At 44.4% G+C, this 25036-nt stretch overlaps 2 protein-coding genes and 1 pseudogene across 2 annotated transcripts; 2 read left to right on the top strand and 1 right to left on the bottom strand.

Moving 5' to 3' along the window:
- Nucleotides 1–2516: 2516 nt before the first annotated feature.
- Nucleotides 2517–3018, top strand: Mpc1l (mitochondrial pyruvate carrier 1 like). Its single transcript, XM_021153980.2, has one exon. It carries the CDS (start codon nt 2517–2519, stop codon nt 2874–2876), a length of 360 nt encoding a protein of 119 aa, XP_021009639.1. The 3' UTR covers nt 2877–3018.
- Nucleotides 3019–5335: 2317 nt separating this feature from the next.
- CUNHXorf38 (chromosome unknown CXorf38 homolog) lies at nt 5336–24538 on the bottom strand. Its single transcript, XM_021153142.3, has 7 exons — nt 23946–24538; nt 23648–23782; nt 19506–19625; nt 14910–15059; nt 13221–13400; nt 8723–8885; nt 5336–6946 (listed from the first exon to the last, which is right to left on the bottom strand). The coding sequence occupies exons 1-6, from the start codon at nt 24159–24161 to the stop codon at nt 8724–8726; spliced, it is 963 nt and encodes a 320-aa protein (XP_021008801.1). The 5' UTR covers nt 24162–24538; the 3' UTR covers nt 5336–6946; nt 8723.
- On the top strand, nt 21076–21414 carry LOC110286640 (elongin-C pseudogene; annotated as a pseudogene).
- Nucleotides 24539–25036: the final 498 nt, after the last annotated feature.

Here is a 25036-nt window from a genome sequence, read left to right as displayed (position 1 = left end):
GGCCAGCCTGGTCTACAGAGTGAGTTCCAGGACAGCCAGGGCTACACAGAGAAACCTTGTCTTGAAAAACCAAAAAAAAAAAAAAAAAAAAAAAAAACCAAAAAAAAAAAAAAAAAAGAGAGAGAATGCCTGTCACACTGGGCAGTGGTGGCGCACACCTTTAATCCTAGTACTCGGGAGGCAGAGACAGGCAGATTTCTGAGTTTGAGGCCAGCCTGGTCCACAAAGTGAGCTCCAGGACAGCCAGGGCTACACAGAGAAACCCTGTCTTGAAAAAAAAAAAAAAAAAAAAAAAACAAGAAGAAGAAGAAAAAAGAATGCCTGTCACTCTTCCAGAGGTCCTGAGTTCAGTTCCCAAACACTCATGTCTAGTGGATGACAACACTCATAAATCAAGCTCCAGGTGATCAGACACCCTTTTCTGGGCTCTATAGGCCCAGTACACAATTAGGCACATGTATACATGTACATACAATAAGTCATCAGAGAAAAGAATTTTCATTAACACATGTCAAAAATGTGTAATAGAGATTTGATTCAAGATGGTGGTAGTGGCCACTGGTACTTATAAGAAGATGCTTTCAGAAACTGGACTCATGAAATTGGAAGGCAAGATGGCTGAGACGTGTGCACTCAAGAGATGTGGATCTGGGAATGTTGCAAGTAGGGCTGACAGGGTGGTGGTCTCCTAGAAAGCTGCTGCTGCTGCTGCTGGAGGCCATGTTGGGGTCTGTGCTCCATGCTACAGCCAGGAGCCAAGCTAGTGTCCTGGGTCCATGCTCTTATCAGAGGACCTGATGTCCATGGTCCCTGTTGCTGCTGGTTGTTAAGGACAAGGAAGCTTCTTCTGCAGTGGTAACAAATCAATAACTGTTACCAGCTGAACATGGTGGCGCACACCTTTAATCCCAGCACTTGGGAGGCAGAGGCAGGCGGATTTCTGAGTTTGAGGCCAGCCTGGTCTACAAAGTGAGTTCCAGGATAGCCAGGGCTATACAAAGAAACCCTGTCTCGAAAAACCAAAAAGCAAACAAACAAACAATAACGGTTACCACTGAGAATGAAAGGCATAGAAATATTCGTGACTCCTCTCCACTCCACCCCCTTGCAAAACAAAACAAAACAAAACCAACCAGTCTAGACAGGAAACCATTGAAGAAGGTTCTTAAAATTTGTGATTGGGAGACTGAAGTGTAGCTCTTCACAGTTGATGGTTTCTGGTGGCTGGGGGTAGGGTTAGGGTGGAGAAGGACTCAGTTTTCTTTAAGGGGTTGGCCCCTGGGAGTTTGACTATGCTCCAGTGAGTATATGGGCAACCCAAATTGGACTTGGTATATATATTTTTTCTTTTTTGGTGGAAGGCAGACCTGGAAGGAATGGGAAACAAGTGTGATGAGGTGCATTGTGTGAAATTCCTAAATAGTCAATAAAAATATTATGTTGGAAAAAACTGTTATAGAAAGCTGTTGGAGAATACGGTGCCCATATACTATCAAAATGTCTAAGGTTATTTGATTCATGAAGGAAAATGTCTCCAGCTTCCCACAACAACAAGCATCTCCCTGGTGATGCGCTAGAGACACAATATAACTTGATGTTGCTTCTCTTGTTTTACAAATATAAGGGTTTTTTCATAAGTGAGTTATTAAAAATCCACAAAACTAAATTAAGGGCTAGACTTTCCAATAATATCAACGTTACTGAAGAACAAAAACCAAACAAAAACCAAAAACCCCACCAAGCCAAAACAAACAAACAAAACCAAACCAACCAAACAAACAAGAGAGAGAGAGGCCTGGGAAACTATCCTAGATTAAAGATTAACCCCAATGTAAATCAAATATGACTTTTGACTGGATTTTGAGTTTGTCCTAACAAGAATGAGATAGAAGAAAACACAAAGATAGTCCTCAATTTCTAACCTTTAAATATGTATTGATATCAGCTAATAGTGATGTCCTGAATATTTATGAGTGGCTGATGGTATTGCGGCTTTTGTTCCTAAGAGATAGATACTAAAATCTTTAGGGGTGAAGTGGCATACTAAGTCTTCAACTTAATAAAGACTAAATTTCTGCATGTTTGAGAAATTGTATTGTCATGGAGTTAGTTACAGGCTGGATGAAACAAGAAACTGAAGAGAAGTCTGCTGGTTCATCACTGCCCTGCGCTGCTTGTAGAGCCCTCAGTTCCTTGCCTTTCTTTGAATGGGTCTGGGTGTAGGAAGAGCTACAGGCTACATGAAGCCCCTCCTCCCACAGGGATCATATGGAGGGGCGCATGTGCACAGGCCCCACGGGCTACAACCATAAGCCACTTCTTTCCTTGCCAAAAGCCTCACGTCAGCTGAGCACGTCAACTGAGCACGTCAGCAGCGCGTGAACTGGTGTCCTTTATGGCAGAGGCGCAAAAGCACAAAGCCGCTGCTGCGTCAGGGTCTTCTGTGAGGTCCGCATTTTTGTGCTCAATTGGTGGCTGGCAGCTTGGCTGTTGGCACTTCTCCGACTGAGGCGACCATGGCGGCGGTAGTAGCGCTAATGCGGAAAACGCTAGATTATCTTAAGACCAAGGAGTTTCGGGATTATATAACCAGCACCCACTTCTGGGGTCCTGTGGCCAACTGGGGCCTTCCGCTGGCCGCCTTTAAGGATATGAAGGCGCCTCCCGACATCATCAGTGGCCGCATGACGACGGCCCTCATCTTCTACTCCATGGCTTTCATGCGCTTTGCCTACCGTGTCCAGCCTCGAAACTACCTGCTGCTGGCGTGCCATTTCTCCAACGTGTTGGCGCAGACCATCCAGGGGGGCCGTTTCCTGAAGCACCAATATGGTGGTGGAGCCAAGGCCAAAGCCACCAACCCTCCGGCCAAATAAGCCTGATGACTGGGGGAGGGGATGAGAGGGGTAGCCTGGACCAGACTTGGCAGCTTGCAAGCACTGGACTCTATTCCTCCTAAAGAAAAGCCAAGGAAAACTTTGGTTTGCAAACCTGATTTAAACCAGTTTGGTTAATTAAAAAAAAAAAAAAGCCATCAAATTGATATCGAGTGTTGCCTGTTTTGTGAACTGGGAGGGGAACCGTTTCCTAGGTAAGAGGGAGGGCAGATTGGTGCGTCGGTCTCCCTCTTCAAAAGACTTCAGGGAGGAGGACAAGAGGAGAACCAAACTATCTCATAGCTTTGCTTTAAAAAATAAAAACAACAACAATAACAAACCACACAAAACCAACCAACCAAAAAAAAAAAACTCTCTAGGGAACAGGCTTTTGGGTACCCAGGGTGTTTGGCGCCACGGGTTACTTAAAATTTGGTAGTGACAAATCCCTACACCAAAGGGGGTTCAGTTGGGGGCTATTTCTGTAGAGAGAAATGTTTAGAAGGGAGTTTAAATGTAGTGAAATTTCAGTTTACATCTTATTAAGAGTTTAGTGCTCTTGGTTACCTAGAACAATAATGGAAGTTGCCATGGAGATGGGATAAAGGACTCAGAATGGTTTCTGGGCTCAGGATGGTTGCTGTCAATTCAGCAAGTTCTAGGAAAACATGCCCAAATTATAATGCTTTCCCTTTTCCCTTTACAGTGGAAAACTACAGGAGTCTGTGCAGTTGCTAAGCCCTGCCCCAGGGTTGATAACTAGCTAGGGGTGGGGGTGGGGTTGAGGGTCACTGGTCAACAGCTCAGAGTATCCCCTAGGAATTCTCTGGGTGCCAATGATGTATTAAACCGGAAAGCGGGCTGGCGAGATGGCTCAGTAGTTAAGAGAGCTGACTGCTCTTCCAAAGGCCCCAAGTTCAAGTACCAGCAACCACATGGTGGCTCACAACCATCTGTAACAAAATCTGATGCCCTCTTCTGGAGTATCTGAGGATAGCTACAGTGTACACACATATAATAAATAAATAAATCTTAAAAAAAAAAAAAACAAAAAACCAAAAAACCGGAAAGCTTGTAAAGAGGGAAGACCGACGTTGTGAGGTAGGATCATTATAGCTAGGACAAGCTGTCCCCTGAGGTTTGATCCACACAGGCCTTGCCTAGGATTCTGCTGAATACAGAAAAGCCCATTCGGTTTTGGTGGGACTCAATACACATATTCACAAGTGCTGAACCTGCTTGTGATCAAGTTTACAGATGCAAAGAGATTTAAACCCCTTCTGATAGGTTCTGAAGCCATCTGCTCTTGGCTAAGACAGGCCCAACAGTGGAACTCCAGGGAAAGCTGCAGGAACCAAGCATCTAAGCATCCAAGCATCTGCAGCATCCAAGCAAAAGTCTTATTCATGGGAAGTCCCTTTCATATTCTGAATATGAGGGTGGAGGGTAGGGCACAAATTATAGGACAGGATATTAATTGCCTGCCACAATATAACCAGCCACCCAATAATTTAACAGCTTAAAACAACATGCTCTCACAGTTTTGTGGTCTCTGTGGCTGGAAGCTCTATATCCAGGTTCATGGGTGTTTGTGGGAGGCTTCAGCTCTGTGTCTTCCTGTAGCAGTCTCCAAAAGACTGCTCAAGGCACAGCATGGCTCCCCCACCCCACTGTGGTGTTTGCAAAGGATGAAGATGAAAGTCTTACTGTGCTGACGGTTAGTGTGCACACTTTCGCTATGTTCACAAGGCAACCCTGCTGCACTGTGCAATACCAGAAAGCAAGGATCACTAGGGGTGTGGAGGCTGGCCTGCCCCACAAGGTTCTGAAATAAGAACTGCCCTGCTACTCTGACAGCCTTGCAGTTATAGAGACCACCTTGCAAAGAGCCTGTATAAAGTGCTCTGCCAAGTCCTTAAAGTGAACTATATTAAGATTTTTATTAAAACATTAAAGGATTTTTTTCACTCCACTGAGAATCACCTGAGTTGAAATTAATATTTAGGCCTGTCTCAAAGTGTATTTTATAATTTGAATGTATTTTAATACAGGCCACTGTTGAGTGAATGCTTTGCAGAGCAGGTAAATTTCTAATTAACCTAGTAAAGAGAAAGGAGGCAATCTCTGATAATTTCCTGATCTTTGCAACTATGATTTAGCCATTTTTTTCTACAAATTCTTTCAAACTATCAAGCACCAGTGTCCTGGGGAGAGGCTGAGTGTAAAGCATACTGGATGGAGACAAGGCACCCTACAGGGCGGTGAAGGCAGCCTGGGTAGAAGGCATGCCTTTCCTGGGTTTCTTCCCCTGCTGCTAGGATTCAAAAGCACCCCTGGGGGTGGAGCTACAAAATAGAAGCCACAGAAAACTCCATGTAATCGGACTCAGATGGCTTACAATTTGATGTGTTATTCATGCGCCTTGTTTTGAAATTAAAAACTGTAAGAATTTTTCAAAATACACGGATGCATGTTTATTATCAAAAAGAATATACAAAGCAGAAAAGCTAAATTCCTCTGACTGCTCCCCAGCCCCAATTCCTCTTAGAGACATAATATAGAAGAAAGACTTAGAAAGCCGACCATCCCTTTCCAGAGCTCAGTTATTATAGCACACAAACAGCACTAGGGCATGCTCATCATTATTCAATACTTTGTTTTTCTATTGATTTGCTTTTGGCAGTGGAACAGCCATCTAGTCAAGGCATTATACATGCTGGGTAGGCAAGCGCCCCACCACGGAGCTCCAGTCCACCCTTTCAAACCATTTCTTTCCTTTAGATGCCTTACAGGTAATTCACATGACTGCACTTCACTATGGGGTCATTCTTTAGAATAGTTATGTGCTGTACTGGCTGGTTTTGTGTGTCAGTTGACACAGCTGGAGTCATCACAGAGAAAGGAGCTTCAGTTGGGGACATGCCTCCATGAGATCCAACTGTAAGGCATTTTCTCAATTAGTGATCAAGGGGGAAAGGCCCCTTGTGGGTGGGACCATCCCTGGGCTGGTAGTCTTGGGTTCTTTAAGAGAGCAGGCTGAGCAAGCCAGGGGAGGCAAGCCAGTAAAGAACATCCCTCCATGGCCTCTGCATCAGCTCCTGCTCCCTGACCTGCTTGAGTTCCAGTCCTGACTTCCTTTGGTGATGAACAGCAATGTGGAAGTGTAAGCCAAATAAACCCTTTCCTCCCCAACTTGCTTCTTGGTCATGATGTTTGTGCAGGAATAGAAACCCTGACTAAGACATGTGGCATAGTACAGATGCTCTACACCTTATTTAGTAGGTCCTCAACTTGTGAACATCCATTCGGACATACCCAGGCACGGTTCTGTGGAAGAGATGCGGACAGACAGGCTGATACCTCTGTATTCACCACATCTGCCTTAGAGCCCTTTATACAAGGGTCTTGCTTTTTCTGTTTCAATTCACTGAAATGTTCCTGGTATAGTTCTCTGAACAGTACCTCTGAACTGTCCGAGTGGCAGATGAAGGTACTGGACTTCACCACTCGTTTCATTTGTATCTACTTCAGTGTCTGGCACAGGTTTGACACTTGGTGTGTGCTGAATTGATAAGGACAAAATAACTAGACAAGAATAAAATGAAAGGTTAGGATCTCAAACTTCCTACAGTTAGAAACCAGGTCTTTGTGGGTTAGTGCATTAAGATTCTATGTTTTGTACTTCAGATCTAGAAGGGAATTGATTTTTTTTCCTATGGCAAAGTGGCAAAATAAATGCAAAATCTTGCTTTACTTGAAGTCTTCTCAAGGACTTCCACAAATGAAGGGAGAAAGAAACCATAACACTGAAAACTAAACGGCAACCTGGAATATTAAATAAGCAAGCTGAAAGCACATTTGTATTCATTTGGGTTATAAAGTTGAAATACATGCCAAATCCAGTTTCTATTGCTACCCCCTCTCTGGAGGGTCCCCGTTGGGCAGGCAGCTGGCCAGGTGAGGGAGTGACTTCATCTTTGCCGAGCCTTGGCATGAAGTGTTTCTTCTAGGTAGTTCGGGGAACATAGCAACGTCCAGAGGTGACATGAAGCAGTCTAATGCCAAAGATCCTGGGAATGAGCAGACCGAGGAAGAAATAGAAGTGAGTCTGACTCCCACAGAACACTGCAACACTGCACACAATAGTACAAGGCTTCCACACAGTTCAAGAAGAGAAGAGCTGTGAATGAATTTATGAGCATGGTGAAAGAGAAAGTTTTGTTTGACTACTGCTAAGAATGATGAAGTTTTCAAGAACTTTCCTAGCATTTCCACAAACACACAGTCCGGAGCCTGAGCCGCAGTACTCAGGAGATGCTGGAAGTGTGCTCGGTTTGCTCGGTCTTTGGGGACAGGGAGCTGAGAACTGACACCAGGGTCTGGCATAGAAAGAAAATGTTGTATAACTGTGCGCCTCCTTACGATTTGTTTTCATTTTGAAATTAGGGGCTCCCGAAGTTGCCCTGGCTGACCTAGAACTTGGGATCCTCCTAGCTCAGCTTTCGGAGTAGTTGAGGTCACAGGCATAAGCCTTCTTGGTTCACTGAAGTTTACTTCTCATCCATGCCCTGTTGACACCAGAGGGACAACTGACCTTTTCCAGACACCCCTTCTGGGATAGTGGCCTGGGCCTTCCCCGGCAGAGCTCAATCAAGCTGTTCTCTAGTGTGCCACTAAGCAGCCTGGTAATCCTTTCCCTTCTGTCTCTGGCTTCAAGCCCACAGTAACAGTTCCGCACTCAAGAGGAAATGGTAGAAAACGACCACTTTCCTCTTGCCTTTATCAGAAGCAAAAACAAAGTTAAACATTTTTATTTGGACACTTACTTCCCGCACCATTCTTTGGCACAGTCAGAGTAAAACTTCCAAGCAGAGGCAGGGGGTAGAGCACACCTCTGCCAGGGGTAGAACACCCTCACAGACCTAGTCCTCACCATGTAAACAGCTGTAGACTGAAAAAGACTAAAAGACTCTCTCCTTAGAAACAGTAAAAAGTCCCTGGACAATAGCAAAAACCGGCACAGGACTAGTACTTTTGACTGACTCCATCACATAACTCCAAGTTGATGAATATGAAAAAAGTATCTCTGATGCATTATAGAAAGGCACACAACAGAAACTTGTGTGCTTTGTGATGCATTATAGAAAGGCACACAACAGAAACTTGTGTGATTTGGAAATGTTTCCTCTCTGCACAGAGAAGGAGGCCTGACCTGGAAGCCAGGCCAACTTTCACAAAACATGCCTGGATGTTGCAAAGGACAATGTAAAATAAAACAGTATTTTCATTATTATTTGGCAGAAGAACAGTAGAGTTATTTACATTAATCAGCTTTCTAATGTACACTAACCAAGCACAATTAATGCTACAGTGAAAACTGGGTATCCCGGGCATCATCTGAAAGCAGAATGGTTTTAGACCATGTCACAAATGATATACTGGCTCAGCTAACACCAGACCTTGCCTTCAGGGATACGTGGCTGACCTTGCTCCAGAATGTTGAGCTTTCACAGGTCTATGAGCCACTAATGACAGAACAGGCACTTGGCCTGCTTTTGAAAAGGTTTCTATGTTTGTTTGTTTCAAGACAGGCTCACTATGTATGTATAGTCTTGGCTAGCCTGGATCTCACGTTGTAGACCAGACTGGCCTTGAGCTTACAGAGATCAACCTGTCTCTGCTCCCCATATGCTGAGATTAAAGCTATACATCACCATTCCCAACCTTCCTTTCTAATAGGAAGGGCACAGGGAAGAGCAAGTGAGACTGTTGGTTCATATGAGAAGTCAGACATCAAAGGGATAAGGCTATTGTGTCCCTCTTTAACATTCAGTACCTACACTCACCTCAAGCCTTCCTTTCAGGTGTCTGTCTACCGGCATCCTTTGAAGTTTGTTTTTGATGCTGTAGATGGAGGCTGTCTAGCTTCTGCAAGTCTTCTGTAAGGCCATTTCTAAGATCTGTGTTGCTTCTCAGAAAACCTTTCACCACATCCAGTTGATTTGAGATCTGTAAGAGGAAAGTGTACAAAATGCTGCTTAGGATAATTACTGTAACAGAATTCAATTAAAATGGAACAGTGTAATCTCAAGATTGGTTCCCAGGGCTGCAGGCGAAGCTCGGCAGCAGGAGCACACTTGGCATGTGCAAGGTCCTGCCTTCCAGCTTCACTCTTCCCCTAAACCACCTGTTCTGTTTATATGTCTACCACAAGACAGAAATGCGGACTACTGGCAAGCATCTACACAGAGGTTGAGTTTGTAAATCAAAAGCTTGGTGGATGGCATTGTGAAGAAATACTGGGCCGGGCGTGGTGGCGCACGCCTTTAATCCCAGCACTTGGGAGGCAGAGGCAGGTGGATTTCTGAGTTCGAGTACAGCCTGGTCTACAGAGTTGAGTTCCAGGATCAGCCAGGGCTACACAGAGAAACCCTGTCTTGAAAAACCAAAAAAAAAAAAAAAAAAAAGAAATACTGAACCAAGCGCTCGCGCACGCGCACACACACACACACACACACACACACACACACTACACTTAGCCAGGCGTGGTTTTCACATCTCTTAAAGTCAACAGTTTGAAAGCTGAGGGAGGAAAAATGAACACGAGTTGCAGACCTATACCAAAAAGTAAGTAAGACAAAATAAAAAAGCACCCGCCATGCAAACCAAACATGATCACAGAAACATCAGCCACATAAAGGATGTTTATCACCACTAATTTTTTTTGCTTTAAAACTTGAATTTATATGGAAAGTGTTCATCTTATACTTTTGAGGGTTTGTGTCTATATAAGTATTACTGATGGAAGATAAATCTATAAAACAGTACATATGCCAAAATTCCATGTCAACAGAGTATAAGGTTAAAATAACCTTAAATCTCACCCTAGTTATTCCATTCTCTCCTTTACATGTAACCATAGCAAAGGATCCAATTTCTTCTAAAAACATGTCATGTGTTTGTGTGTACACATTTTTTAAATCACAGACTATGTGTACACAAGTATTCTATTATCTCCCCACCACTCTTTAGCCCTCTTGTCCCCTTACTCCTCCCTAAGTGTTCCTTCCCGAGATTCAGAACTTCTGACTTTATTTAGCCCATAGTTTAATCCCATAGTTTAATCATTTAGTTTAATCAGGGCCATCTGTATGATCACCCAGTTGGGGCTATTCAGAGGCACTTACTGAGATCACCAAGGGCTCCAGTAACTACAGGCACTTGCTCTCTCTGAATCTACTAGTAGCAAAGAGGTCAAGACCTCTTATACATATATACAAAATACAGGGTGTCTCTGTGTAGCCTTGGCTGTCCTGGAACTCACTCTGTAGACCAGGCTAGCCTCGAACTCAGAGATCTGCCTGCCTCTGCCTCCTGAATCCTGGGATTAAAAGGCATGCACCACCATCATCCAGTTTTAATAATTAAAAAAAAAAAAAGGTCGGGCTCCCGTTACTTACCTCAGACTTGCCTTAAACACAGGATCCTCCTGTCTCAAGCCTCATTATTTTATTGGATTATTTTATATGTATGAGTGTTTTGTTTGTCTGTCTGTCTGTGTATGATGCCTGCAGAGACCTGAAGAGTACATCAGATCCCCCTGAAACTAAAGTTACAGATGGCCATGAGTCACCATGTGGGTGCTGGGAACCAAACCTGGGTCCTCTGCAAGAGCAGCCAGTATTCTCAGCCATAGTTCCATAGTTCCTAAGCCTGGTTTTTAATGGCTGAATAAGATCCCAATTGTGGACATTTCACTTTAAACACATTCTGAACCTTTTGTTGGAACAAGTAACCATGTGGAATTTACCCTCACACACATGTGGCTCATATAAATGACATTTCTGTTTATAGAAATAGTAGGCAGCTTTAACTCTGATTGAGTGGAGTCTGTCTTAATTTTAGTAGTTAGCTAGAAATGCTGTGTGTAGAGGTTATACTGATTTAAATCTCCCAACAACATACTCCTCAACATTTTAGCCGTAACGAGGAATCTTAAGAGTGGTAGTGTCCAGAACACATTCACTGGCCCCTAGTCTTACAAAAATGCCAGGCACAGGCTGGTGAGATGGCTCAGTGGTTAAGAGGACTGACTGTTCTTCCACAGATCCTGAGTTCAAATCCCAGCAACCACATGGTGGCTCACAACCATCTGTAATGAGACCTGATGTCCTCTTCTGGTGAGTCTGAAGACAGCTACAGTGTACTTATATATAATAAATAAATCTTTAAAAAAATGCCAGGCACTATTACTATTAGACTAATGGAACTGGGGAACTGAACCAGGGCCTTGAGCTTGCCTACCACTGAGCTATTCCAACAGACACTCTATTTTGAGGATATAGCATGGTGACTGCTCCAGCTTGAAGGCAAGGCCAATTTAAAAAGAGAGGCTTTGCCCTGGTAGTGCCACTAGTGAGACTTTGTATCAAAACAAACAAGAAAACCTGGTCTTCACCTCAGTATTATAGGATCTAATTGATTAAAATTCTTATAAATGGTGATCTAGGTGTGAAACACACACCAGAAAAGCTAGCACTTGGGAGTTGGAGGCAGGAGGGTCATGAGTTCAAGGTCATCCTTGGCTACACAATGAGTTTGTGTAGCCTGGGCTACAGGAGATACTCTGAAAAAAACAAAAAACAAAAATGAGAAAATCGGGTGGAGAGAAATGGGAAGGTTGTGCACTTCCAAGTGTAGGGAAGAGAAAGTAAATATGAAAACCTGAAAGTTCGAGAAAATTGGAGTTATAGAGGCTTGGTTGGGACTCTTTTTTTTTTTTTTTTTTTGGTTTTCTGAGACAGGGTTTCTCTGTATAGCCCTGGATGTCCTGGAACTCACTCTGTAGACCAGGCTTGCCTCGAACTCAGAAATCCTCCTGCCTCTGCCTCCCAAGTGCTGAGATTAAAGGCGTGCACCACCACTGCCCGGCATGACTGACTTTTATATATACAAATTAATTATGATGATATTAATATGACCTAGGGGGATGGATCCAAGAATTAATCTAATAAAAGTACTTTAGCATTGTATCCGGCAAACATTAACTTCATTTATATAAGTCAGTTAACTATGCGTTTACCTATTGTTCCATGCAAAGGATGCTAACAGTCTTACTTCTCCAGACATTTAAGCCCAAACTCCCTACCACATTCCACCTATGACGACCACACTATCTGAAATATGAAATGTTCCATGGTCTACTAAACATAAAGGCATAGAAAACATTATCTATGTAGAGTTGGTGCCCAAAGGACAGGCTAATTAACCCTTCTCCTGACTCAAACAGGCAAGGAGGGCTAGAAATACATAGTTGCCAATGGCTCTGAGGTAGCAGACCTGCTAATACATGGAGGGCTGCATGTTTTCAACCCTTATTATCTGTTAATTTAAAGCCCACTTCTGATCCCATTGTTCTTTTGGCTGAAACCTGTTGTTTCCCTACTACTTTCAGGGACAAAGCCCCAAAGGACTCTGTGAGGCCTAGAAAATCTTCCAAAACAGTTTCCCCCTACCTTGCCTTCCCTCTCCCTCACCATACTACTTGTGCTTTCCTGACCACCGCCGAGCCAGGACTAAGTAGCACTTCACCCCTCTGCTAAGAGCATCCTTCCTTCCAGGCCAATACTGAGGTCTTCTGTTTTTGTGAGGAGGGTTTCCCCTTACGTCATATAATCCTACAAGGATCTTGCTCCAGATTCTGATGGAGCTCTTATACCACTCTTCCACTTTGGAGTACATATTAGGTCCTGAAGCATTTGCTAAGTATTCAAAGAATATGCACTTCTAGACGACATTTGACTTAATTAGAAACCTAGCTCTCTGTGTCTTTCCAGGCTGGAGTTTTATGTCAACACAACTTAGGGTCATTTTGGAAGACAGAACCTCAATTAAGAGAATGTTCCAGCCAGGCATGGTGGCCTTTAATCCCAGCATTCGGGAGGCAGAGGTAGGCGGATTTCTGAGTTCGAGGCCAGCCTGGTCTACAGAGTGAGTTCCAGGACAGCCAGGGCTACACAGAGAAACCCTGTCTCGAAAAAAAAAATGTTCCAATGAGACTAGTCAGTGGGCAAGCCTGTGGGACATTTTCTTGACTAAAGATGGATGTGGGAATGCCGGGTGAGCCTGACTTGTATACAAAATCAGGTTGAACAAGCTAGGGGAAGCAAGCCAGTAAGCAGCACCCACCATAGTCTCTGCATCCCACCTTGACTTCCCTCAGAGATGAGTGTGACCTGTGTTGTAAGATGAAATAAACCTTTTCTTCCCCAAGTTATGTTTCTCACAGCAACAGAAAGTGTCACATCACCACCTCTCTTTACTCCTCACGCTTCATCCGTGTACCTCTTCCGGCAACATCTCTTCTGCTGCTGCTTGAAGATACATTTCTTGCAGTTTTTCCTTCAGCAATTCTATTTCAATCTCATGGATTTGGCTCACAGTCAAGTAACTTCCTATTTCAAATTCACACCCATCTCGTTCATCTTCCTCAGGGATGTGAACAGCCCAGTCAGATGTCAACAGCTGTGGGGTGACCACACAAATCCATCAACAAACTATGTTTCAAAATTCAGGTTCTAAACAATTTTTTAAATCAATTCTTTGAGAATTGCATATGTACACACAATGTACTTTGATTACAGTCACTTTATTCCCCATGACTTCTCCTGAACTCACCTGTATATTAAAGCTTCATTCTTAGGCTATGCCACTGTTTGTAGTGTTGGTAATGGCAAACTATGATAGATAACTAATCTACCTCTACCACCGCCACCACCACCGCCACCACCGCCACCACCAGCACCACCACCAGCACCCCCGCCACTTCCACTGTATTAACAGAAGGCTTGTATTTGAGTACAGGCCCGAGAAGTTGAGTTCCATTCGTGTATCTCATGAGGTGAAAGGAGAGAAAGTTGTCCTCTGATCTCCACATGTGTACATCTGTGTGTGAGTCCACTGGTGCACACCCACATGGACACACATGCATACACACGACATAAATATACTTCAACAGAAAAATTCTACTGGATTATTCAAAGAATTCATAACAAAATACCATTACCCAGATCTATTTTAGCCACACACAGTTATTAGAGGAACACTTGACAGTTACTTTCTGGTTTTATAGCAGCTTTTCCCTTTTGTTCCCATTATAAAACTTAGCTCAGAGCTGGGGCTATAGTTCAGTGAAAAAGCCATGTGTGAGGCCCAGTCCTAGGTTCTTCCCCAGGTAGGCCCTCCAATAGAATCAAACAAAGACTAGGAGTATGGAGTGCTTGCCTGGAATTCACAAGGACCTGTGTGTGTGCCAGCAGCAGCAGCAAGTGATAATACAGAAATACATTTTGGTTAACATAAACATCAAATTTGGGTTTCTTCTGTTTGAGAGAGGGTCTCACAATGTAGCTCAGGCTTCCCAGAAATTTATAATACACAATATAGGCTGGCTTTGAATTCAGAACATAATATAGGCTGCCTTGACCTCCTAAGTGCTGGGATTTACATGGGCCACTAACAGCAAATTCTTTTCTTTTTTTTTTTTTAAATTAGATATTTTCTTTATATACATTTCAAATGCTATCCTGAAAGTTCCCTATACCCTCCCTCCGCCCTGCTCCCCTACCCCCCCACTCCCACTTCTTGGCCTGGCATTCCCCTGTACTGGGGCATATAAAGTTTGGTAGACCAAGGGGCCTCTCTTCCCAATGATGACCAATTAGGCCATCTTCTGCTAAATATGCAGCTAGAGACATGAGCTCTGGGGGTACTGGTTAGTTCATATTAACAGCAAATTCTTAATGAATGACTATGGATGCTTTTGACCCCTTAAGTTTTGTATATCAGAACTGTTTAATGCAGTTTCAGATGGGCAGGATGGTGTATGCCTATGACCCTAGTATTCGTTGCGTAGAGACAGGCTGCTGCATGCACATTTGTGGACAACCTAGTCTACATATGAAGTTCCAGGACAAGAAGGGCTAACAGTAAGATTTTGGCCTCAAAAAACTCCAAATGTATGAAGATTTTTACCTGTTCTATTCTGGAATATACTGCTACAATCTCTGGGATATTCTTGAATTCGTTCAGAAAATTTTGGATCTTGATCTGGAAATCTCGAAGCCAAGTAGATGAAACTTTCATCTCTGAAGAGTGCATTATCTCATTTCGACACTTTATCACCTACAGACAAACAAAGATAAGAGTCTCCAAAAGTTGGGAGTTGTTTGGAAAGAATTAGGAGGCATTAGGTGGCATTGCTGGAGAAGGTGCTTCCCTGGGGTCAGGCCTTAGTTTCCAAGGAGCCATGCTATTTGCAGTATGCTGTCTACCTCCTGCGTGGAGGTCGTTCCAGCTGCCAAGCCTGTGCTGCACCATCAGACTTTAACCCTCTGGAAGCAACTGGAAGCCCAACTAAATCTTTCCTTTCTAAGCTGCCTTGCACTATAGCGACAGAAAAGGAACTCGTACAGGAGAAAGCCAACTCCTCCAAGTTGTTTGGTCTCTACATGTGCATAATGTAAAGAAATGTAACAATAACAAATCGGACACAACACTTTAAAAAAACCCTTAAGTTAATGGGGTAAACTGGGACCATGTAGCTTTAAAAAGAAATTACAGAAATGCTTTACGAAATTACAAAATTGACCCGTGTGGTCTGGTATCCAGAGGGCGAGGGCTGGACCTTTCGTGAGACCACTGCATATTCTTGCACGTACTTAAGATATGTCATTTTAAGAGGACAGTGGAGCCTGCTAGCCCCATATGTCAGACCTTTATTTATTTTCTTCCTGCCCAGAGCACATCTGTCAAAGCGTAAAGTCCCCGTGGCCCTCAAACTGGAAGGCTCATATGATAGCCCTCGTGCAGCTGGTTTATATGCAGGTGGAAAGATGAAAACAGAAGAGACCGGGCGTGACCTAGAGAATGTATGTGCCCAACTAAAGCAGCAGCGGCTCATTGCTTTTGCGGTGGCAGCTTTATGAACCCAATGTCACCAGGTCTTCTCCTTTTTTTTGTTTCTCAAAGAAGATGGAAATTCAGATTAAATGACTACTAATTTGAAAATTGCTTATTTGAAATAACTAGGCAGGAACTGGTGACAAGGTTCGGTGAGTAAAAGCGCTATGGCCACACCTGACAACCTAAGTTCAATCCTTGGGATAAGTAAGGTGGAAAGAACTGACTTTTGAAAGTTGTCCTCTTATAGTCACATGAGCACATCCATCCACACACACTTGCGTGCTCGTGTTTACACAGACAACAAATACGTTCTATAACTCCAGCTCCATGAGATCTGATGCCATTTTCAGATCTCCTCAGGCACCAAGTAGGCACATAGTGCACAGACATGTGCAAGCAAGACACCCATACATATGTAATAAATTAAAAAAAATATAAACATGCAGGTATAACACCATACATGTTAAAATAAAAAGCAAGCTCTAAGAAGAGAAGGTCATGGCGGCATGCACTTGTGATCACAACACTTGGAAGGCTAAGGCAAGAGAATCACGAGTTCAAGGCACACACAGAGACACCTCGTCTCAAACAGAAAAACAGGGAATGCATGAAACCTCCATGCTTAGCCTTGGAAATCATCCCAAAATGTCTTAGTGCAGGTTGTAGGTATATCAATTTGATATAAGCTGGAGTCACTTTCAGAAAGAGAACTTCAGTTGAAAACTTCTTCCACTAGACTGGTCCATGTTACATTTTCATGATGTGGGAAGGCCTACCTCATTGTAGATGGTGCCATGCCTTTTGAAGAAAAAGTAGCATCCCTCCATGGCTCTGCATCAGCTTCTGCCTTGGGTTCCTGCCCTGACTTGCCTCAGTGATGGACTGAGCTGTGGAACTGTAAGCCTTCCCTCCGCAGGTTGCTCTTGGTTACAATGTTTAATCACAGCAATAGAAACCCTAACTAAGACAGAAATTGGCATCAGGGTCAGAGGTATTGTGGTCATAAACACGACCATGTTTTTGTTTTTGTTTTGTTTTTCCTTCATTGTATTGTGGAAGGATATTGGAACTAGGTTCTATGAGAGGTTGGAAGATAGTTACACTAAAATCTTGCCTGGCTTGTGATGTTCTAGAGGGACATTTTGAGGAGTCCCTTAAAGACTCTATTGGGGTCATTTAATATTTTGAATTACAACTCTGTAGTGTCTGATGAGGTGGAGATGAATTGACCATGATTCACAAGAGAGAGAGCAGCACCACGGACACAGAACCTCCTGATTACTAGGACAATGGATGCTGGTTAGCTGGAGCGAGAAATCAGCACTGATTAAGAAGATGACTGTAAACCTGGGACTATTTCCACAGTGACAGCACAAAGGTGTTGTGTTCCAGAAGGCTGCATCTTACACTAGCAGCCAGAGTTGGTAGAGTACAAGCTACCCGGAATGTACTAGTTTTGAAGGCATGAAGGAATAATGGAGAACAGCTGAGGCACTGAGTCCCCCAATGACAGGCCAAGAGTGGCTATTAGTGAAGGTATAGCGTTAGTTGTAGAACCTCAGAACAGAAGGCCTCCTGAGAAGCTGAGGCTTGACGTGTGTCTGGGTCAGCGTACCCAAGAGAGCCCAGGAGAGGCTGTAAGAGCAGATACAACACAGCTGCAGTGCAGACCGCAGCATGTTGGAGAAGCCAGTACCACGGAATTACCTCCAAAGCATCGGCAGTCATGGAGCGGAGCCAGCCTGAGCCAATGAAACAGTGTGTGTGCTGTGGCAGGCCTTTAGGAGCCCAGAAGAGCATGAATGAATCCCCGATGTCTCCTCATGTCCTGAGCATCTTACACTGATGAATCGTAATTTTGCTTTGATTTGCTTGTGTCTGTGTCCTGGTTCTTTACTCTTTAGAGTGAGAGAGGCCACAGTTATGGCAGCTGGGGTACTTTAGTGAAACTTTGGACCTTCCAAAGTGTAAGAATTTTTAAATAATGTGAGACTTTTAGAATGTTTTATACTGTGATATTAACATACCATCTTGGGAACAAAAAAGAAAGATTCTAATTGAAAAGTGTGTCAAGTTGACAAGAAGTCAAGCTAGTTTCATGTCAACTTGACACAAATGACAAGAACCTTCTTGGGATGGGGAACCTCACTGGGAAAAGATGCTCCCATGAGATCAGTCTGTGGTCCCTTTTCTTGACTGATATGAGAGGACCAGGCCCGCTGTGGACAGTGCCACCCTGGGCTAGGAGCTCTGTGTTGTGTAAACAGCAGGCTGAGCAAGGTATGAGGACCACGGAGCCCTTTGTTCCTGCCCTGACTTCGTTGAAGAACAGACTATGCTGGGAAACTGTAAGCTGAAATCAAGCCCTTCCTCTCCGGGTTCTTTTGGTCATCACAACAATAGAAACCTTAAGAAAGGTTTTTGTTTCCCTTTTTAAAAACTTGGCATTGTTCTCCCTTAAAACATTTGACAAGCATATTGGCTCTAAACACACACCACACACACACACCCCTTCACCTTACATTTTGAGATAGGGTCTCTCAGTGAACTTGGGAGTGCTCTGACTCTTTTGAAAATGAAATATACATCTAACTCCAGCAAGGCCCCAGGATCCTACTGCTTCTGTGCCTGGCCCAGTTCTGGGGTTAGATATGCATTTCCATACCCAGCATCTACATGGGTGCTCAGGATCATGCTTGCGTAGCAACTACTTTACTACCTGATCCATCTCCCCAATACCTCAGACCTATTTTTATACAGAAATTTTCTTTACGTTTGTTTATGGCAGAGAAGATAAATCTGACTTCCACCTACTCAAATGGCCAACAGTGCTGTGATGTTTTGAATGAAAATGCACCCTATAGGCTCATAGGCTGTGGCATTAGATGTGGCCTTGTTGGAGTAGGTGTGGTCTTGGAGGAAGTGTGTCACTGGGGGTGGGGTTTTTTTTTCTTAAAGGTTTATTTATTTATTATGTGTAAGTACACTGTAGCTGTCTTCAGACACTCCAGAAGAGGGTGCCAGATCTCGTTACAGATGGTTGTGAGCCACCATGTGGTTGCTGGGATTTGAACTCTGGACCTTCGGAAGAGCAGTCGGGTGCTCTTACCCACTGAGCCATCTCACCAGCCCGGGGGTGGGTTTTAAGGTTTCAAAAAGCCCATTCCAAGCCCAAAGTTTCTCTCTTGCTGCCTGCCAATCCAGATATAGAACTCTCAGCTCCTTCTTCAGCACTGTGTCTGCTTGCATGCTGCCATGCTTCCTGCCAGGATGATAATGGACTGAACCTCTGAACTGTAAGCCAGCCCCAATTAAATGTTGTCCTTTATATGAGTGGCCTTGGTCACGGTGTCTGATCACAGCAATAGAATAGTGATTAAGACAACCATAGTAACAAACTGTCAGGAAAGTAATTCCAGAGACGTGTAAGGCTACACTTGCTAACACTCAGTCTGATTCTCACACATACAGAGTACACATGAAATGACATTCATGAGCTGCTTAGTGATGCCCACTTTGGGCTCAAGTCTTTCTTTGCCACTGGCATTCTGAGTGCTGCTAAGCTACACCCGTGTGGCTGGCTTATTATCAGAGGAGGTTCGTTGTAGCCTTCCCTCTGTTGACCAGACTGCATGGGTGGATAGTTCTGAGTCTGAAAGCTCTTACCTCTGTGACCTTCTTCCGGTCAACCACAAAGTGATCACAGGAGTTGATGAGACTTAAAAGAGCAACCGCATCACATTCCTCAGGTCCTCGTTTGTCTGCCAGTCCTCGGGGCATGAAGGCCTATAGTAAGAGAGGTATTAGGTCACCTGAGTATTATAGAGGCAAATTCTTTCCCCGTTTCCTAACTGATGACTTCAAGGGTCTCTTATCCCTTGAAGCTTCAAGCTAGAACCCCATGACTTCAAAATGTAAGTTCTATTGCCCCTAAGCCAGGCATTAATGGCAGGGCTGCACTATCCAACTGCAATATTGCATAGAGCTGATAAACTGGCTTTTTTCTTGTCCTTCTGTTTTGCTTTTTTGAGATAAGGTCTCTCTCTATAGTCCTGGCTATCCTGGAGCTCCATAGGCAGGCCCGGATGGCTTCAAACACCCTGAACTATAAAAGGAATGTTTGGAAGCAATCCAGTCAGGAAGTAGCTCCAATGCTTTCTACAGGACTGTTCATACTGATATTCCAAGGCTGGCAGTAGGCACAGGGAGAGTTGCTTTCAAGGTTATTGAGCTGTCATGCCAAGAGAACAAACACCATGCTTGAGCCTCCTGTAAGTCAAAAGAACTTTGTGTACATATAACACAGAGTCATCATAATATTTCTCTATTAGGGATGCTGCAGAGGTTAACAAAGAAATTAATGTGCCCAGGTAACTAATGTAAGGAGACTAAAGCAAACCAACAGCCCATTTCAGCTGTTGTTGAAGGGAAAACACAGACGGTCCATCAATGCCTCTAAACTGGCCTAGCTTTACATCCCCAATATGTTCTTGCTAATACAAACAATTGTCTTTGCCAGATTAGTTTTATTTTGGTAATTATTCCCTTTCTTTTGAAATCAGAAGCTAACAGGGAGCCTCTGTTGCCTCCGTACAGTGCTGCACACCAACATGTGTCACTCAGTAAACACACAGCAGAGAAACCCCTATGAAAGTCCCACAGCCTTCTGCTACCTCTTCACTGAGGGGCTGGAGCTGGAGCAATGAACTCAGGCAGGCCATGCTGGGCCTCAGTGGCACTGCATTAAGTGTCGAGTTTACTAGAAGGACACCAAGAAACCTCCCTCCACGAATTCTACAAGGAAACAAACCCATCAAAGTCCTATGTGAAAGACTACCCATCTCACTGTGTATATAGCTATCCAGGAGCCAAACAGTATATAGGGCCATGTGGGTGGCCGTGGCCAGGATCTAGGCAGGTGATGAAAAGGTGTGCTGTAGAGGTGGACAGGAGAAGCACTACAGACCCTGGAGGGCAGCAAGGGGAAAAGATGAAAGAAGAATGATTCTGGGAGAGGTTGGACATGCAGCCTGTGGTAGAGTACTTATATCACATTCATAAGGTCCTGGATCCCCTTCCTCAGGATGGCAAAACCACATATAGTCATAAGAAAAGGAGAATATGGACCCTGAATAGGGGTTGTGGCGGTACGTGGGCTTCTGGTTGCGGTGGCTGCGGGACTGGCTAGAAACTACTAAAGTTCCTCTGGGTTCAAATAGAATTTTATAAGAACATAATGGATGGAGCGGAGAAAACCTATGGTGGCTGTGAAGAACCTGATGCTATGTATGTGAAATTAATATCTTCTGATGGTCATGAATTTATTGTAAAAAGAGAACATGCATTAAAATCAGGAACAATAAAGGCCATGCTGAGTGGTCCAGGTCAGTTTGCTGGGAATGAAACCAATGAGGTCAATGTTAGAGAGATCTCTTCACATGTGCTATCAAGAGTGTGCATGTATTTTATCTACAAGGTCCACCATACTAACAGCTCCACTGACATCCCTGAATTCCCAATTGCACCTGAAATTGCACCGGAACTGCTGATGGCTGCAAACTTCCTAGTTTGTTAAATAAAATACATTATAATAAACTGTTCATTTTTTCAGTATTTAATACCTGTAGTTCAGAATATTTTCACATATAGCATGTTGCCTTATGAAACTGAACTCTAAAATAATTGCTGAGCAGATTCTTTCTGTTATTTGCATAGCATTGTTTGCTACATCAACAAATTAAGGACATTTCACAAGACAAAAAAAAAAGCCAGTTTATTTAAAAAAAAAAAAAAAGGAAAGGAAAGGAGAGTATTATTTGGCAAGGAATCAGGTGGGTAAATCCCACTGCAGAACTAAATGCCAACTGCTGAGCAGCAGGTGGGTTAGGGAAACACGTGGAATAAGCACATCTGTAGCTCTGAATTACAAGGGCAAGGGTCATTGCCAGAGAGGCTAGAGGAGGAGGAGAAGATGTCACAAAGGCAGGAGTGTCTAAATCCAAGTGCCGGTAGTGAGTGGTACATGTCTGATAGGTAAAAACGATGAAGCTAGGAGCTATGCTGCATACCTGCAAACCTACTAGCTGAGAAGTCGAGGTAGGAGAACCAAGAAACCAATCTGGCCTACATATAGACACAATAAACCCAGGCTGGGGGTGTAGCTCAGCATTAAGAGTGTTTTCCTAGAATGTGTAAGGTCTTGGGGTTACACTGCTAGCCTTGGAAAGAGGAGGGAGAAGGTTGGAGAACAGAGGTCAGGGCCAGATGCGAGGCGGGGCCAGATGCGGGGCGGGGCCAGGGCCAGAAGCCAGGGCTGCATGAGTTGAAGACCATGTGGGAGCTAAGGAGTAACAGGCATCAAGTCCTCTTGAGGAAGTTCTGCTAAGTAGAGGTATAGATGGCTCATATGAGACAGGAGGAGTTTAGAGAAAACCCTTCCCAACAATTTTATTTTCTAAGTATTTTCCAAGTGCTTATAAATATAGCTATAAAGTATGTAAGTCAGAGGTTCTGAGTAAGATACTTGTAAGCAACTATCACTGTGGGCAGGAACCTGGAGGCAGGAACTGATGCAGAGGCCATGGAAAGGTGCTGCTTACTGGCTTGCTCAGACTGCTTTCTTATAGAACCCAGGACCACCAGCCTAGGGATGGCACCACCCACAATGGGCTGGGCCCTCCTCATATCAATCAAAGAAAATGTCCTACCGGCTTGCTACCAGTGGGATCTTGTGGAGGCATCTTCTTTATTTGGGTTCCCTCCTCTCCAGATGGTTTTAGCTTGTGTCAAGTTGACGGAAAACTAGCTAGCACAAACTAAGATAATGGTAAAGCTATTCGTACGGTGATGGACTAAGCCAGGAAGCAGAAGAGTGGACAGCTAAAGATTTAAGGGATGAGATCAGACATATAAGTGGAGGGACAGGGCAAATGGGAAGTCACTTTGTAGCAGAAAGAAGAAACACACACACATGCAGAGTTCAATGAAAGGACAAGGAACTCGGTGTCTGGGGTTCCATCAACTCCATGAAGCATGAGCTGGGATGAAAGAGGGGAAATGGGAAGAAGAGCTTGGGGAGGGAAGGCAGGAACAGATAGCTCCAGGAACCAAAGTGCAGGCTCAGGATCAAGAATGAAGTGACAGCAGTGGGTTCCCTTCCAAGCTGATCTTCTTTATTTGGATCCCCTCCTTTCCAGGTGGTTTTAAACCAGGTGTGTCAAACTGACGGAAAACTAGTTAGCACAAACCAAGATGATAGTAAAGCAATTTGTCAATTCGTGTTAGGAAGCTACTTCTGACACCTCCCTCCACTCACTATACAGCTTCCAGGAAACATCAAGAAATCCAAGCAAATTCCCAATCAGACTAGGCATTAAGTCACAGTGACAAAATCTATACACAGGCCTAACAACCCCTACCTCATAACTAACATTTCTACCTTCTAAAATGTATACCTTAGCTAAGCATCCTCTTGGCACGCACGCCACAGCAAAAGTAAGCCTTTTAGCAAGTCTGCTGTAAAGTAAACCTTAACTGTTCTTCCGTGTCTCTCAGCCTGTATTGGTTTTCCTCTTATTTTAAGACAGCGTCTTAAAATAAAACTCAAGTGCCTGCAGGAAGTGAAGAAACAGAGGCTTTTATTTTACTGAGCTTAGATGGGTCCACTCTAGTATCCCCTAACCACTACGCCACTAGACCCCAGAGAACCAACCTATCTTCTGGTACTTCTATACTTTCTGAAGTCCCAGCTTGGGACTGGGGCACCAGGAGCAACTTCATATGCTTTCCTCCAGGCTACAAGTGCTTACCTTGGCTACCTCCCAAGGGTCTCTGGGCCAGAGGCCTGGCTTGCAATTTCCCCAGTGCACGTCTCCATTTCTGTTCATGTGATGCCTCAAGATCTCGTGTTTCCATTCTGCGCATACCTGACACTGAGGCTGAAACTACAGAGGGCAGAGGTGAGGAGGGACTGGGGTGGGCGGGCAGCAAAATAGGAACACCCCGGAAGTAGGAAGCAGTCCCGCCCCGGGAAGGAAAAAGACAGCAAGCATACAGAATAGGGGACAAGCTGTGGAGATGTGCCCAAGTTCGGGGTCAGCAGCTCACCTGGCGAGCGCGCGGGCTGCATCGGGAACCGCCGCGGCAGGTAGCGTGGGGTCCAAGGCCAGGGACTGCAGCCAGCAGTCCACGGTGGAAGGAGAGCACTTCACGGTCTATGAAACCTTGCAGGCAGCTGCGCAGCAGCAGCAGGCAGTGTCCTGCTTTCACCCAGTTTTTGTACTCGGCACAATTGAGGCGGGCTGCCAGCTCCGACACCACCATGGCTTACTCCTGAAGGCGGGGCGGCGGTAAGCACGCGCAGCACCCTGGGATGCTCCCACGCAGCGCAGGCGTAGCCCAACCCCCAAAACGTCCAGACGTTTAGCGTCGCTGTGCGGTGTACACTTCAGAGGCTAGAGGCTGGCCACTGTTTCCGCTCCAGGAAGTGGCAGCTCCACCCCCGCTTAAAGGAACCGCTTTGGTTTGTGGACTTGGAGCATTTAGACTAATCCTTTTAAGCTTTAATTTTTATTCCCAAATACCCTGCCAACCCTCTAACTAACCTGATCCCCTCCTGATGTGCTGACCTTTTTATTGTAAAGAGGAATGCTCAAGGCGTGTTTCTCGAATGACATGATGTTCCTTGCACTGTGCAATTCTACAAAATTAACTCATTCCTAAACCCACTGAACAGCAAATTCGGGGTATCAATAACATGCTTACCCTCACCTGAAGCAGGGGGCCTATTGTACTGTGTGCCATGCCCCCCAGTACATATGTTAAAGTGACACTAGGACCAGAAACTCCTTAACTAGAGTACCTGGCAGAAAGAAGCAAAGGGGATAATGTACTTCCTGGATTTGGACAGCCCAGAAAAGGGTTATTTCAGCTGCACCGGGGGGGGGGGGGGGGGGGGGGGGAGCCATATGCTACACAGACCAGAATGCATTAGATTGTCAACATCAAGTGAGAAAACATGTTTTAGATGCTTTTAGTGAGGTTTTTTGACCTTGGCAAACATATTGAAGTGGTATGGAATCAAGAGTCGGAAGGAACACTGTAAACAGAGAAGCCTTACCAAGGCTGCATGCTTCACACAGCACAGGCAATGGTAAGGACCACTAGCTCTGGGCTCAAAGTCTCAATTTTTGTGTTTT

Source organism: Mus caroli, unplaced genomic scaffold (genome assembly GCF_978045245.1).
Source record: "Mus caroli unplaced genomic scaffold, Mus_caroli_1 scaffold_5, whole genome shotgun sequence".
Lineage (NCBI taxonomy): Eukaryota > Metazoa > Chordata > Mammalia > Rodentia > Muridae > Mus > Mus caroli.
This window is presented reverse-complemented; position numbering and strand designations above follow the sequence as displayed.